At 32.7% G+C, this 17,725-nt stretch overlaps 1 protein-coding gene across 45 annotated transcripts in view; it reads left to right on the top strand.

Annotated features, from left to right (window-relative positions):
* The window catches only part of ANK2 (ankyrin 2), a 752,311-nt gene that overhangs the window by 630,591 nt on the left and 103,995 nt on the right, over positions 1-17,725 (top strand). For 36 of the 45 annotated variants that reach the window (XM_074228643.1, XM_074228650.1, XM_074228654.1 and 33 more), the window contains 5 exons: positions 3,998-4,096; positions 4,790-4,888; positions 8,284-8,481; positions 14,049-14,147; positions 14,356-14,454. In XM_074228643.1, coding sequence (XP_074084744.1) covers positions 3,998-4,096; positions 4,790-4,888; positions 8,284-8,481; positions 14,049-14,147; positions 14,356-14,454 — 594 coding nt within the window. The remainder of the gene's footprint in view (positions 1-3,997; positions 4,097-4,789; positions 4,889-8,283; positions 8,482-14,048; positions 14,148-14,355; positions 14,455-17,725) is intronic. The other 9 variants (XM_074228655.1, XM_074228644.1, XM_074228667.1 and 6 more) reach the window with 1 other exon arrangement.

Below are 17,725 nucleotides of genomic sequence, written 5' to 3'. Positions count from 1 at the left end.
TTTTTTTTAATCAAATTAACCTGAGGTCTATCAGTTTTATTGTTTTTTTCATAAAGCCAACTCTTGGTTTTATTTATTAATTCAATAGTATTTTTGCTTTTGCTTTTATTAATTTCTCCTTTAATTTTTAGAATTTCTAATTTGGTATTTAATTGGGTATTTTTTTAGGTTTTTGCATGGTAAATGGGGTTAAGTGGCTTGCTCAAGGCCACAAAGCTAGGTAATTATTAAGTGTCTGAGGCCGGATTTGAACTTAGGGACTCTTGACTCCAGGGTCAGTGCACCACCTAGCTGCCCCTATTTGGAGATTTTTAATGTGCTCTTTCTCTAAATTTTGTAGTTGTGTATTTAGTTCGTTGGTTTCCTCTTTCTCTAATTTATTCATGTAAACATATAAAAATATAATAAATCTCCTGGCAGCTGCTTTGAGTGAACCCCATAGGTTTGGTATGTTGTTTCATTATTGTCATTATCTAGGATAAAATGATTAATTTTTTCTATAATTTGTTTTTTGATCCACTCATTCTTTAAAATGAGGTTATTCAATTTCCAATAGTTTCTGGGTCTACATTTCTGTGGTCCAATATTGCATATGATTTTTATTGCATTGTGATCTGAGAAAGACGTATTCACTATTTCTGCCTTTCTGCAGTTGATCATTAGGTTTTTATGTCCTGTACATGGTCAATTTTTATATAAGTGCCATGTACTGAAGAGAAAAAGGTATATTCCTTTCTATCCCCATTCAATTTCCTCCATAAGTCCACCATATCTAGTTTTTCTAACAATCTATTTGCCTCCTTAGCTTCTTTCTTGTTTATTTTATGATTTGATTTATCTAGATCTGAGAGTGGTAGGTTGAGGTCTCCCACTAGTAGAGTTTTGCTGTCTATGTCTTCCTGTAGTTCTTTCAGCTTCTCCTCTAAGATTTTTGATGACATCCCATTGGGGGCATATATATTCAGTATTGAAATAACTTTATTGTCTGTGGTACCTTTTAGGAGAATATAGTTTCCTTTCTTATCTCTTTTAACACTATCTGTTTTTGCAGCTGCTTTGTCTGAGATAAGGATTGCTACCTCCCTGCTTTTTTCACTTCAGCTGAAGCAAAATATATTTTGCTCCATCCTTTTACCTTTGCTCTATATGTATCTCTCTGCTTCAAATGAGTTTCTTGTAAGCAGCATATTGTAGGATTCTGGTTTTTAATCCACTCTGCTATTTGTGTATGTCTTAAGGGAGAGTTCATCCCATTCCCATTCAGAGTTATAATTACTAATTCTTTATTGCCCTCCTTGCTGTCTTCCCTCTGTTTGTATTTTCGCCCTTATTCTCCATTTATCCATATTCTTCAGTATTTTGTTTCTGAATACCACCCCTTCTGTGTGTTTGGCCTCCACCCCCTCCTCCTTCTTTCACCTTTCCCTTTCCCTTCCTTTTGTTAGTTCCCCTTTTCCCCTCCCCCTCCCTTTCTCAATCCCCCTTCCCTTTTCCCCTTTTAATACTTGAAAGGCTAGATGTTTTTTAAGTTAACTGAGTATGTGTGTAAATTGACTTTAAGCCAAATCTGATGAGAAGAAGATTCAGGTGTTTAACTGTGCCTGTCTTCTCTCTGCCATCTTGGCCAGAAGTCTGTTAATCATTTCTTATAGCACAATAGTATTCCATTACAATCTTATACCATAACTTGTTCCCTATTGAGGGGCATCCCCTATTCTTTGCCACCACATAAAAAACTACTATAATTATTTTTATACAAACATGTCCTTTTTACTTTTCTCTGACCTCTGGGATACAGATATAGTCATGGTATTGCTAGCCCAAAATGTATACACAGTTTTATAGGTCTTTGGAAATATTTCCCAATTGTTCTCTAGCAGCTTTGGACTAATTCAAAGCTAATAGTGCATTAGTATCCCTATTTTCCCAGATCCCCTCCAATATTTGTCATTTTCCTTTTCTGTTATGTCAGTTAATTTGATAAGTGTGAGTTTTAATTTACATTTCTCCAATCAGTGATTTAGAGTACTTTTTTCATGTTATTATTAATGACTTTTATTTCTTCTTCTGAAAATCATTCATACATAACCTTTGAAAATTTGTCAATTGGGGAATGGCTCTTATTTTTATAAATTTTGCTCAGTTCCCTAAATATTTTAGAAATTAGACATTTTATCATTGAAATATGCCCCCTTCAAGTTTCCTTCTAATTTTGACTACTTTATTTGTGTACTTAAATTTCTTGTAATCCAAAATATCTGTTTTACTTCCAATGCTCCTCTCTTGTTCATCTCTTCCCTATCCTTAGATCCATGCATCATTTTCTGTGTTCTTCTAATTTACTTATGACATCACCCTTTATTTCTTAATCATTTATCTATTTTGACCTTACCTTAGTTTAGAGAATGAAATGCTGGTCTCTGACTACTTTCTGTCAAACTTCTTTCCAGTCATCCCACTAATTTTTGTCAAATAGTGAATTCTTAACCCTAAAGTCTATGAAAATTTATTATTTTGTATTATGTACCTAATCTACTCCATGGATCTACCACTTCATTTCATGATTACCATTTTGTAGTATAGTTTTAAATCTAATACTGCCAGGCCAACTTCATATTTTTTTCATTGATTCCCTTGATGTTCTTGAACTTTGTTCTTCTAGATGAATTGTGTTACTAATTTTTTTAGCTCTATAAACTGATTTGGTAGTTAATTGGTATGGCTACTGTTTTGAGGCAAGTTCTTTTAATTTCAGGATTATAGTTTCAGATTGTGAGAAGCAGTTATTATCTCAGTCTACATATCTGTCTATATTATAATATGATGCTTATTATGGTAGATGATTATTGATTAGAAACAAAAATATGGTATGTCTGCATTTGCATAAATGTGTGTTTAGTGAAAGCTATTTATGACAGAGTGAAAAGTAGTCTTAAAAAATTCTTTCAGCATATCACCATGCTTAACAAACTGGCCTTAATTAATCTTATATTTTGATAAAAGTGGAAAGTATTTTATGAAGGAATCAGCTTGGGAAAGAGGAAAACCAGCCATCAAGGATGGGGGTTGTTGCTGTTGAATACTTTGGTCATTTTGTTCAGCAGACATTTTCACTTGTCATATCCCCTGCAAATATAAATCAATACAAGAAATAATTAAACTGTTTCCTGCCCTTGCCACTAAATATATCAAAACTTGAATAGAGAAATCCCCGATGAAAATGGTAAATAAATGGTGGACATAAAATAAAAAAAAAAAAGAACTGAGACTAAGCTGTCATGAACATGATATTTTTGGATTAATAAACCAGGGAAAAGATGAATATAGTTTTATTTCATCTATACTAGTTATGCTTAAATAGTTAGGTTTGAGTTAAAATTCTTCCTCTGGTACCTGTCAGCTATGGCAAGATATTATATTTAAACTCCATCTTTTTCTTTTTAATATATTTGTTTTCCACAAGCTTCTCTAACACTGGGAAAATCATCTAATCTTTCAGTCTCTGTTTCTGCATTTTAAAGATAGGGATAAAGTTAGCAACTACCTTTCAGGGTCATGAGGGTCAGAAATGAGAGACAACATGAAAAGTGCTTTGCAAACCATAGAGTACTACATAAATGTTGAAATTATTTGTATTTATATCCCATACCTAGTACATGATAGGTCCTTAACATATGTTGAATTTTGGCACCAGTGTTAGTCTATTAGAGTACACAAACATCAAAAGTAAAAATTTTGTTTTCTAAATTTATTCCTAAAAAGGTATTTTTCTTTCCAATTTAAATTTATCTTGGTCTTTCAATGATAAATTTCTCTCCTTTTCTTAACCCTTTTCACCAGTAGGTAATGGAAATAATACTTAATGATCTTTTCTTAAATACATTTTACATTCATCATTTGACTCAGGTTAACTTTTTTTTAATGACTTGTCCAGAAGCTACTGAAGTAACAATTCCATTTCCTTCCCCCTTCTCCCTGTTCTTTTTCACATTTTCAGAAGGGATTTACACCACTGCATGTAGCTGCAAAATATGGAAGCCTAGATGTGGCAAAACTGCTCTTTCAACGTCGTGCTTCCCCGGATTCTGCTGGCAAGGTAAACCTATTTGGCATAGGATATGTTGGAAAAATAAAATTCTATCAATCCTCGAATATCCTGTGATAATCCTGTGATTAAAGGTCATTTATATTCTAAATATGCAGCAGATTAAATTGTGGAAGACAAACTGTGTTGAAGGATTGTTTCTGTCTCTCTCCACAATGAGAAAAAGGCAATTTATGGTATCTGTCCAAATAACAATGTCTCCAGCTGTTCACTCACTTTGACATTTCATACCAATGTTATGGACTTTTTATTGTAGACCCTTCAAGGTTTTTTTTAATCAAACAAATTAGAAACAAACAAACACTGTAAGATGAACTGACAGTGGAAGGAGAATTCTTGTTTGCCCAAAACTTCAAGGTAAATGAAACCTTGGTGATTCCAACTTCACCTTTTTTTTGATTTGTAACGAAAAATAACATCTGTTGGTTTACTTAATTGCTTTACAGTTAGGTACAGTATGCTTCATTGCTGCTTATATTTTGGTTTCAGATGAAGTTTCTAATACAAAAATAATTCTATAATTATTGTTCATTGTTTTTCTCTTTAGTTCACTGTGTTTTTTTGGTTAATCTATTAACATAGACTTAAGTCTTAATAAGTTTTATTTTTATTAATGAGTCCTGGCAATTTAAGTGCAGCTAACAATAATTTATTAATGTTCTAACATAAACACACCCTTTACAGAATGGCCTCACCCCACTCCATGTTGCTGCTCATTATGACAACCAGAAGGTGGCGCTGCTGTTATTGGAGAAAGGTGCATCTCCTCATGCCACTGCCAAGGTGAGATGTGGCTTACTATGACCTAACAGTGTCAGTAAGTCTGCATTTTAGGTCACATGAATTGAACCAGTGACATTGCTTTGAATTATGATCAGAAGGAATGGGTTTTTTAAAACATATGCAACAGAGTAAAACTCTATGTAGGTCTAGTTAAAAATGTTTGAAAGTATTCTTTTTTCCTACACTCTTATTTTTCCTTCAAGTCTTAACTTTCAGTAGCTTAAAATCCCAAAGACATGTAACAAATATTTTAAAAGGCATAGCAGTCACTGATCAAAGAAGATTTTTTTCTTACCCTAATTTAAAACATATTGAATGTTTATAATGCAATTCAATTTACCATCATTGATTATTTATGGGTACTATATCAGGAGTTAGACAACAAAAAATGAATCTCTACCTTTGAGAACCTTACATTCTATTGGGCATCATAATTCTAATATGAAAAATATATATATATATAATCAATGAAATAATGATTTTTTAAGTCTGTTAACTGAAATTTACATAAAACCATAATGCTATTTGCTCTTCAGCCACCTCAAATGACCTCAAAGAATATCTTAAAAATATATTATCTTTTGAATTTTAAGAGGAACAAAATTCCCTGACCAGAGTGAGATTTTTCTCTCTATACATGGTATAAGCTACTTAAATAGAGATCTAATTCTTAGGACACAGATTTCAATTGTTTTTTATTTAAAAGTGAAGGAAAAGGCTTAAGTAACCATCCCTGATAAATTTAGACTTCTACCCAAGATTTTCATTTAAATTCTAAGCCAACTTCTCTCTGTACTTTCTTGTAAAGATTTCATCTGCTCCCATGACTTCCACTATCACCTTTAAGCAGTTGAGTTTCCTAACTTTGTTGACAGGGTTGATCTTTTTTCTAAGGTCTAGATTTATATTTTAAACTCCCTAAAGAATATTTCCAGTAACATACATATCACTTCCACTCCAAAAGTCACATTTCTTCTCCATATTCCTATGTTTTTTTAATGATAGTACTTGTCTACTCTCTACATGCACTTGAAACTTTGGAGCCATCCTTGATTAATCTTTTCTTATACCCCTCTCTTCCCCAGAACACCATTTAATCATCTGTTCTTAGCAATTCTTGCATATTACTTCATCTCTCTGAGTTTTGGTTTACTACACATTTGTAAAATAAATGGATCAGAATAAGTAGTCCGTAAAGATTTCTTCCAATTTTTCACATGCTGTAGTTTGAATATAGAAATGAAAATATAATATGAAGTATTAACTAACATTTACTAAAGACAGAATCTTCACAAAGTGCAGTAAATGAGTTGAAAGTCCAAATATGTCCCTGTAGATAATATTTTAGTCAAAAATGAAAATCTCTTTACTTTATCTGAATGTTACTTTGGTGATGCATTTCTTTAAAAAAAATCCTTCTGATGTTTTAGAATTTAATTTAAATAACTTAAAATTTAAAATTTCTGATATTTTTGAATTTTAACTATATCAATAAACATGTATTAAGTTCTTACTATATGATAGAGATACAAAAAGAAGCAAAAGATAATTCCTTCTTTCAAAGAGTTTACAATTTCTAGAAGGTAGTTTGAAAATGATAGAATACAATGTTATTATCAACTTCCCTCACTCTGTACATGCTTCCTTTCTTAATTCAGCCTGATGGAATTTTAGCTTTTCTGATTGCTCTTTATCACAATATTGTCTCATTTTCATTTTGCAATTCATTACTACCTTCAGGTTTTATAAGTGAGCAGCTAAGTGGTATAGTGGATAGAGCACTAACCCTGGAGTCAAGAAGAACTTAGTTCAAATCTGGCCTCAGACAACTTGACATTTACAAGTTGTATGACTTTGGGCAAGTCACTTAACCTTAATTACCTGAAATCCAGGACCATCTCCAGTCATCCTGATTTATATCTGGCTACTGGACTCAGATGGCCCCAGAGGAAAAAGTGAGACTGGTGACTTAGCTCAGTAAGACCTCACTCAAATCCAATTCACTTGCTTGTCTGACAACACCTTCCTGATGTGATCTTTAAGACTGATGAATAAATGGCATCATCATCATTATTTCTTCCTTTTATAAGTAAACTAAATCAGTTTTTTAAAAAAATAGATTGATTTTATCACTCTTTTTACTTGATATAATCTTGTATTACATTTCATAAATATATGTGCTTATATCCAAAAATACATATATGTGTTTTTAACTTAAAAACTGGTAGTTTTAGTTGAACACAAGCTTAATCTAAATTATCATATGGGTACTAAAACATTTAATATACTTTTATTTTCCATTAGAGGAAGTGTGGTATAGTGGAAAGACTATTTTCTTTTTTTTCTTTTTTTTAGTTTTTTTAGTTTTTCTTTTGCAAGGCAAATGGCGTTAAGTGGCTTGTCCAAGGCCACACAGCTAGGTAATTATTAATTGTTTGAGTTCAGATTTGAACTCAGGTACTCCTGACTCCAGGGCCAGTGCTCTATCCACTGCTCCACCTAGCCGCTCCTGGAAAGACTATTAAATTAGAACCTAGAAACTTCAGATTCAAATATAGGAACAATCATTAATTCTTTGAGTTTGAGCAAGTCACTTTACCAACTGAAACCTCTATTTATTCATCTGAAAATATTATTTGTATTACCAAAGGCATAATTTTTGTGAGAAAAAATACTCCACAATTGTAAAGTACTAGAAATGTGAACCATTATGATATCAGTATGGTTGATGATAAATGATAATAATCTTGCTGTTCTTTGCACTGATTAGACTTTATCTAGAGTTTGAGATTTAGTTCTGTCCATTATATTGTAAGAAGAGGTTAAGGGTCCTATTATAAAGGGAGTCATTGAAGAAACCAATGATTATTTAGCCTGGAAAAGAAATTAAAATCATCTCTGTAGTCAAAGATTAAAAGGATTCTTGGTGTAGACAAGAAAACTGACTTGTTTTGATTCAGAGGTCAAAGTTAATAAATGAGTAGAAGTTTTGAGGAGGCAGATTTTAACTGAACAAAGGAAGGAAAATAACAACTTGTTGAAAAGTGAAATGGCTCTCCCCCAAAGTAGTGATATCCCTATTATAATCAAAAGCCTGTTGATTATTTCTTAGGAAGACTGTAAGAAAAACTTTTCTTTGGGATAATGGATTGGAATTATATGCTCTGAATTATATGAATGTAGAAGATGTGGTGTTAGAAAAATTTAGAGTTAAAAGATTCAAGCTTAAAACTACATTCTGTAACTTAGTACCTATGTATTAAGTTGTATAATCTTTCTGGGCTTCAATATCTTCATCTATAAAATGAGAGGGCTGAACTAGAGACCTTTGAAGTCTCATCCAACTTGAGATCTTTGACCTTAAAAGACTTATTTTGTTGCTTTTTCTCCTCTAGAATGGCTACACACCATTGCATATTGCTGCTAAGAAGAACCAGATGCAGATTGCTACCACATTATTGAACTATGGAGCAGAGACCAACATTGTAACAAAGCAAGGGGTCACTCCACTGCATCTGGCCTCTCAGGAAGGTCATACTGACATGGTAACCCTTCTCCTGGATAAAGGATCCAACATCCACATGTCAACTAAGGTAATTTCTTCTTGCCATTATTGATTTTTTAAAGAGGCTACCAGTAAAAGAATAGATGTAAATATGTATAATATAGTAAGTAACTTATATATAAATTGTACATATAAACCTTCATGCACAATTTTATTTATGTATTCTGTGCATTGTGACATCTGTAGACCTATACATATGTGAATATAACAAATACACACATTTGCACACCCATGCACATATATACAAATACAATTGTGTCTATATTACTGCTATATAAAGTATATGCATGCATGTGTATATATACATATTCATGTATTCTTACATACTTTGTTCAATATCTGATTTCATTTTTATATGGTGAACAGTCAATACAATTTTAAGCTGCAGAAAACAGTCAAAATAGTTCATATAGATTTCAATTACTTTGAAATAAGTCAGTCAATCAACAAGGATCTATTCAAGGTTTACTTTGTATCAGGCAAAGGATAGGGATAAGGGTAAAAACACAGTTCCTGTCCTCAAGGAGTTAGCATTCTGATGGGGAAGAAAATATGCCAACTGCTATATATCCTACAAAATAGATACACTGCAAGTGGCAGGTCATTTCAGAGGGAAATCCAGCACAGGAAAAGTTCTAATCCATCTTAACAAGTTGAAAAATCATTCTGTGCATATGCAACAGACCTAGATAATTCATGTTGAGAAGCTCATCAGCAGGTCAACCACCAAATGTGAAATAGTTTAGTGATAGTAGTTTCCAAAGCCCTTCTCCATGGCATAGGCAAACTATCCATGCTTGCCTTCTTAACCTCTGCAGTTCTCAGTTTCATAAAGTAGGAATGGAAGCATCACAGGATCATTCCTTTAAAACCGGAAAGGCATTTAGGAGCCTTTGAAGCCAATCATCTGAATCCCAGGGAAGTTAAATGATTTTCCTGGAATTATACATCTGAAGGATTTGAATTCAGGTGTTACTAATTCCAAGAGGCATTTTTTGTCTATGTCTTCTTTCTGCATAAATAGTTTGACAGTCACTCTGGTTTGTTTTAATCTCCTCAATTTTAAAATGGGAAGAATTCTTCCCTCCTAGCGTTATTGTAACAGTCAAATAAGATAATATTTGTAAAGCACTTAGCAAAGTGCCTATTACAAGCTAGGTGCTTGATAAATCCCTCTTTTTCCTCCCTCCCTCCCTCCTTCCTTCCTTCTCTTCCTTCCTCCTTCCCTCCTTCCCTCCCTTCTTTACTTTCTTTTTCCTTTCCTCTCTCCCTCCCACTCTTCTTTCCTTCCCTCCCTCCTTCCTTCCTTTCTTCCTCCCTCCCTCCCTTCCTTCCCTCCCCCCTCCATCCTTCCTTCCTCCCTCCCTCTCTTCCTTCCTCATAAGTATTATTGTATACTTTTTACATCTTTGTAAAAGTTGTATGAATGCTAGGAAATGATATACTGTATAAAATCATCTGCTAAAGCTTTCCACATCCTTTCTCAAATTTTCATCAAGAATTCCCTCAGAAGGATTTCATCAAGATTCCCTCATCTCAGAAAAAATTTATAAAGATGATAAAAGTGACATGTCTTAGTTGATGAAGTCATTTGAATGTTCTTTTTACGTTATTCCAACTATTTTTTTCTAATCATCTAGTAGTGTCTTCCCCTCTTTTAGATAGATTGAAAATTGACCACTCAAATCTTCCAAAATGATGTTGTTCTCAAAGAAGATTTTTTCCTATTTGTACATCATCTATAGCTATTGCACTTCTTTGTTGTATTTTCTTTAGCACCATTTCTGCCTCATTAGATTGCACAACAGACATCAAAGTGCTGTTGTAGCCAGTGCTGAAAATAGATCATAATAGACAAATGGAAGCTCTGTTTTGTTTTTCATCTGTTTGTGGTTCTCCTTCCAATTTCATCTGAAATGCTTTTGGGATTATTTGGCCTAATTGAATCTCATACCAAATTTTCTGCAGACTTGTTTTCTTTTTTCCATTATTTACTGCTCATAACTTCTAACACCATATTTCATAATATTATACAATAAGCTAATATCTGAAATTAGCTTTCCATTGTCTGCTATATTTTTTTAAGAGAGCAAATATTTTCTAGATAAAATGCATGGGTTCTTTTGTCTTCTTATTATTTATTGTCAAACTTTTACAGAAAATGTTTTAAAGTAATTTTCGATCATGTCTGACTCTTCATGACTATTTGGAGTTTTCTTGGCAGAGATACTGGAATGGTTTGTCATTTCCTTCCCCAGCTTTTTTCACAGATGAGGAAACCAAGGCAAAAAGAGCTAAGGGACTTGTTTAGGGTCAACTACTAGTAAGTGTCTGAGACCAGATTTGAATTCAGGAACAAATCTTCCTGACTCTAGTCCTGGTACTTTTATCTAGGTAATCGACCTAGTTGCCCCCAAACAAAATTATAATCTATGTATCTTTTACTTATAACAATATCTTGTTTAAAATCTACCTGCCCTTTTTATATTCATCTCAAATGTACTACCTCTCTAGATCCCCAATAGATCCCTCAGTTTATAAAGACAATCTTTATCAGTTCTTTGATTTATAATATTTATGCACTTATTATATGATATTTGATAACACAGCAAGCTGTATTAGTATTTGTCTTTCTACTCGATTGTAGATCCCTTGGGGATGGAGTATTTTAACTTTACTTTTTATCTCACTGGAAAATCACATAATGTTCTGTGCCTTTTCAGGAACTTAATAAATGTTATTTTATTTCATTATAGTTATTTCTGTTTATTGCTTCTACTAGATTATAAATCCAAGGATAGTAAAATAGACCTTAATCATTTTTCTTTTTTCCATGGTACTTAGCTTAATACTTTGCATATGTAGTGGGTCTTCAAAAATGTTTGTTGAATGAATGTTTCAATTTGAAGAAAATACACTGAAACAGAATTCTAGAATTTCATGATAGGCTTTCTGATAATGGTATATTTTTAGTGGAAAACAACCAGAGATGAGTTGACTATTGCTTCCACACTGCTGTACATTTCTTTTATTTTCATCTTTCCCTGAGACAAAGCATAATCAGTTTGTCAACGTGTATTTTTTTAGGTTTTTGAGATACATGTAATAGAACTTCACAGTTAAAAAAAATCAGATACTGAATCATGGAGGGATGACATTATTTCTTCAGAAGTAGCTGAGATGTAAGAAAAACCAAGGTTGTGATAGATATGAAGATAAACCTATTTAGAATATTTAATAGAGAAAATATTTAATAATATCTAGATAATCATATTATGAAGGCAAATTAAGGAATTATTTTATGTTTTGGAATCATAATAAAATAATGGTAAAAATACTCTGGATAAAAAGTTCAATATGTTGGTAAAATGTGAACTTTCTTTTGGGGAAATATATATGATATATATATCATATACATATACATATATATATACTCTGAACCAGCTAAACTATCAAACTTTACAAAGGAGAAACCATCAACATCAAATACCATCTTTCAAAGCTCCCTTTGTATCCATTCTTTTTTTATCAAATCATCATCTTAACAAGCCTATGAAATAAAATCAGTTCCAGACCTCCTATTTCTGCTCAATCAATTGTAATTGGAGCAGGGGGGATTTTTATAATTTTCTCTTATTTTCCTACACTAGGAGCATCTTAATTTATTTCAGCAATAGAAGTCCAGTTGCTGTAGTAAATTACAAAGCCACCCATAGACTGGTACTGTTTTCAAAGATAAACAGTTTAAACTATCCCTCAAAGGTACTTATCAGAAATGCTATTTAAAAAGGTCATTTTCTTAGATAATTGGTAATCAGTTGCCTCATCATCATTTTAAGGACCCATGATTTTATCTCACTGCCTTTTTTTTTTGCAAGGCAATGGGATTAAGTGACTTGCCCATGGCCACACAGTTAGGTAATTATTAAGTGTTTGAGGTCAGATTTGAACTCAGGTACTCCTAACTCCAGGGCACATGATCTATCCACTGCACTATCTAGTTGCCCCCCATGATTTTATCTTGTAATTATTCTTCCATAGGCAATTAGGTAGCACAGGGAATAGAGCACTGAATCTGAAAATGAGAAAACCTGATTCAAATATGACCCCAGATACTTGCTAGCCATGTGACTGAGGACAACGCAACCTGCCTCAGTTTCCTCAACAGTAAAATGGGGATAATAATTGAATTTACCTCCCAGGGTTGTTGTGGGGATTGAATGAGATATTTGTAAATAGTATTTAGAACAATAGGCTACTTAGAACATAATATGTACTCAGGAATTTAGTGTCTGTTGTGACCAAGGCAATCTGTTTGATAATTATGATATAAGTAACAGAAGGGGTTACGTATGTTAGTGGAAGGGAAGAAATAAGAATTTATTAAGTAGGCTATGTGTCAGATGCTGTAACTGAGAAATATTTAGCAAATTAAATAAAAATAAAACATAGATATCATCTTCAAACTAAATTAGTGTGGGACCCATGGGGATTCTTATGAACAGACTAATGGTTTCCATTTCTATCTGAGTTTGACAGTCTTGACTTTGAAAGTGTTTTCCTTTATAATTTCCCATTATAGCATGTTTATTTACTGTTTTAAACTAATTTCCTGATATTATGAGTGATTGTTGATGTTGATATAGCTATTTTGTTAATTATTCCTATAGCTATAAAAATATAATCCAGGTTTTATTTCTTAATTATTTATTTAGGTGAGTAAGTAGATAAAGTGAAAACCGGATGGATTTGAGATGAGGACTGTTTAATAGCTTCATTAACAGAGCAATTTTAAAGCTTCCCAATGATGACATAAATGGCACATGCAGAAAATGAATAATGTTTGTTAAAGGTGTTCCCTTTTAATCAAGACATTCAATTCGAGAGGGGAGATTTGTTACTTATGAGATTCTCTTATTTTATCTTATTTTATTTCATTATTTTTTCAATTAAATATAAACAAATTTTTAACATTCATTTTCAAAAATTTTAATTTCCAAATTCTCTCTCTTCTTCCTTTCCCTCCTCCTTGAAAAGGCAAGCAATTTGATATAGATTGTATTCTGTCTCCTAAAACATTTTCACATTAGCCATGTTTGCAAAAAAAAAGAAAATGCTGACAAAAAAATCAAAAATAAAGAAAATTTTAAAAAGTATGCTTCAATATGCATTTAGGCTCTATTGATTCTTTCTCTGGGGATGGATATTATTTTGTATTATATAAGTCCTTTGGAATTTTCTTGGATCTTTGTATTGCCGAGAACAACTAAGTCATTCACAGCTGATCATTGTACTATATTGCTTTTACTATGTGCAATATTCTGGTTCTTCTCACTTCACTCTGCATATGTTCATGTAAGTCTTTTTTTCCAGGAATTTTCTGAAAACATTCTGCTTCTCATTTCTTATAGCACAATATTATTCTATTACAAACATATACAATAACTTGCTCACTCATTTCTTGATTTATGGGTATCTTCTGCTTATGAGATTCTTAAACATTTAATTATAACAGTTACATAGTTTATTTTCTAAAATTTGAGTAAGCAAATCCCATCTCTTACTTAATGTTTCTAATTTTCTTTTGTTTTCTAGAGTGGACTGACATCCTTGCATCTTGCAGCTCAAGAGGATAAAGTGAATGTTGCTGAAATCCTTACTAAGCATGGTGCCAACAAGGATGCTCAGACTAAGGTAAATTCAAAGGAGATAATGGGATATGTTACAGGTTCATATCTTCAGATTAGAGAAATAAAATTAGACTCGACCTCTATACCTCTGCAATAACTGAAAATAGCTTTCCTCTTTTATTTATGCTAATTGCTCTAGAAATATTTTGAATTTGAATTCTTGTTAAGCATTCAGAGGACTTATAATGCATTTTTTCTTTTGCTGTTTATAGCTTGGCTATACTCCTTTGATTGTAGCCTGCCACTATGGAAATGTAAAAATGGTCAACTTTCTTCTGAAGCAAGGAGCAAATGTCAATGCAAAAACCAAGGTAAAATTCTTGGAGAGGTCCTTCTTTTCACTATAGTAGGATAAATGGTTCCCTTATATTGGAACTTAAATCTTGACCACTTCTGATAGTTTGAAGAGTTTTTTTTTTTCATTTTTTGGTCTGTGCATCTCTAATAAGGGTTTCTAAATATTAATATTTATAACCTGTCTACTTTCACTCCTACAAATTTCATTAGCTTGAAAGTTCCTAAATTCTGTAGTTTTAAAAAGGATACATAATGAATAAAACTTAACATTAAATTCTTGGGTAGAATAACTACTTGAAATAAATCCAAGTGGGAGTGTTGTGTCAGATTCTGTGTTGCTTCAAGTCAATTTTCCCTTAACAAAAATACATTCTAGAAACCTACCAGGCCTCCTTTTCATTTCTAGTGGGTCATGACACACCAGAAATCAATGTTATAGACATGCTCAATGAAGCGGTGATATGTTAAATCTGGGTAAGAAGTTGAAATCTAAGACAGACCTGACAATGTTATCACTGATATTTATAGAGTATTTTAAGGTTTACAAAGTGCTTTACATGGAATTTCTCTTATGAACCTCCTAACAGCCCAATGATGTAGAGCATATGAGTGGAGTTTTACTTCCCTACCAGTGTGTCTATATCTGTGCTTTGATAACTTTGAAAAGTTATGAAATATTTCAACTTTTTAAAAAGCAAATTCTTATTTTAAAGAGTCACCTTGGGACTCTGAGATAGTGTATGTCTTTTACAGGGTCACATAAGTTAGGAAGTGTTCAGAAGAAAGATTCAAACCTAGTTTGCTTAACCAAAATATGTCGTGCTGCCCCTTAACCCCAATCATTTCTTGAAATTGTTATAAAAAGCCCTGGTCAAAACAGCTATTTAAGCAGATCAAAAGAAAAAATCAAAAATGTCACTTCAATAATTTAACTAGTGCTGTGTGGAATATTGTGATCGAATGTTGATTAAGCGCCTGCTAAACACCAAGCATACACACATTAATGTGTGTGTGTGTGTGTGTGTGTGTGTGTGTATGTGCGCGCGTGCCTGTGTCTGACATATTGACATATATATGTTTATATATATATAAAATATATATAAAATATATATAAAATATATATATATATATATATATATATATATATATATATAGAGAGAGAGAGAGAGAGAGAGAGACAGAGAGACAGAGAGACAGAGAGACAGAGACAGAGACAGCTGTGGCTTAGTAGATAGAGCACTGGGCCTGTCAAGAAGTTCTGAGTTCAAATGTGACTTTAGATACTTCCTGGTTCTGGGATATGATAGTTTGGTGATATGGCAGACCACTCCAATATCCAATATCCTTGCCAAGAAAATCCTATAGTCAGTATTAGCATGCGATGGTTTACATTATCACAAAGAGTCGGGCATGACTGAGCAATTCTCTCTCTCTCTCTCTCTCTCTCTCTCTCTCTCTCTCTCTCTGTATATATATATATATATATATGTATATATATAAATACACACACATATATATGTATAGACATATATATATATATATATATATATATATATATAATTTATGTAGGTGTGTGTGTGTCTATCTAATGGATATAAAAGACATGAAGACAAATATATACCAAATTCAAGGACATTTGGCAAGGTGGGGAAGATGGGAAGGGCTTTGGTAGTTGGGGGGCTTCAGGAAAATCTTGATGCAGAGATGTCTGAGTTGCATTTTACAGAAAGAGGACTCCATGTGGGTGTGGTAAACATTCTGGAAATGGAGAAATAGCCAATGGAAAGGCACAGAGATGAGAGGATAACTATGTGGAACAGAAAAAAACTGGTTTGATCAGATGCTAGAGTGTAGGAAGGATAGTGAAGTTTGGTAAGGCTGGAAACATAGAGTTAGACCCATTTATATAAAGTTTTAGCTACTATAACAGGAGATTGTACTCTAGTGTAGAGTAAGACTTCTCAAATTAAGGTTCAATGGGAAATCTCCAAGATTCTTTGAGAGGATCCATTAGGACAAGACTATTTTGATAATAATACTAAAATGTTTTAATTTTTAATATGATGACATCATCAGAAATAAATAACATAAAAAAGGAAAAAATGACAACATAAAGAGGTCTTTGGTCCAAAATACTGGAGAACTACTGTCCAAGAGACCCCCAGAATTGGTTGAGTAGAGGAGTCTATGATTAGATGTGTAATTAAGGAAAATTTCTTTCGCTGCACTGTAGAGGATAAGCTAGAGTGATGAGACTTGAAAGAGGGAGACAAATTAGCAGACTTTATGGAGCTCTTCACTCAAAACATATTTATTTGTTTGTTATTTTGTGTAAGTTCCCTTATGAGCACTCTTGAACCCCATATCTATAAAGTAAATAAATAAATTCATCCATTTGTAATTTTTTAGATTCTATAGTCAGCATGTAACTAACTACTACAGGTCTGTAAATCAGTTTCTTCATATAGCCTATTTGAAGAATCTATGACCATTGACAAAGGAGTGTGTGAGAGTTTATATAAGTATGAATATTTATACGTCCATCCATGTGAGTGAGTATATATATACATATCTTACAATCCCCAATTCAAACATATATTTATAGGTCAATGAAACAAAACCCTCACCTAGAAATACATTCCTTTCCCTCCTTCTCAGTTAATTCAGAGACATAGATATAAAATTGAAGATTGGTAGTCAGCAACTTGGTCCACTTGAAGCAAGAGATATTATGGATTCAAAGAAAATATTTTGAATACCCCCTTTCACTGATGACTTTTCACTAGAAAAACTAAAAAGGCTGTTTGTGGTAATCATCCACTGAAAGATATTCCACTCCCCTATTCAATTCTTCAGGAAAGGTTTTATGGGAAAATGAAATTTTAATTGGAATCCAAATCTATCATTTCTTTAGTCCTTTAAAATTTTACACTGCAGTTCACTGGAAAGTTCTTCTGCTAATTCTCAGCTGTTCCCACCGTAAGTCATTATGATATTCATTTTATTGACTTAGTAGTGTTTTGGAGGAACTCCAGATTTCTTAACATGGCCCCTTCTCTCACATGACCATGACTTTGGTCCTGATGCTTTGGTTCTACTGAGTTAAAAGGCTTAGGAACAAAGTAGGACACCTTACCTTTATTTAAAAAAATACACAAAAAATGCAATTAGCTATGCTACAGACTAGAGAATAGTGATTAGAAATTTCCTGTAAAGGAAATATTTGAGTAGAAGGAAAAAATAAAAATTTGTCATCATTTTCTCAAATGAACTGTCATTTTTTCC

Source organism: Macrotis lagotis, chromosome 3, assembly GCF_037893015.1.
Source record: "Macrotis lagotis isolate mMagLag1 chromosome 3, bilby.v1.9.chrom.fasta, whole genome shotgun sequence".
Taxonomy (NCBI): Eukaryota; Metazoa; Chordata; class Mammalia; order Peramelemorphia; family Peramelidae; genus Macrotis; species Macrotis lagotis.
This window is presented reverse-complemented; position numbering and strand designations above follow the sequence as displayed.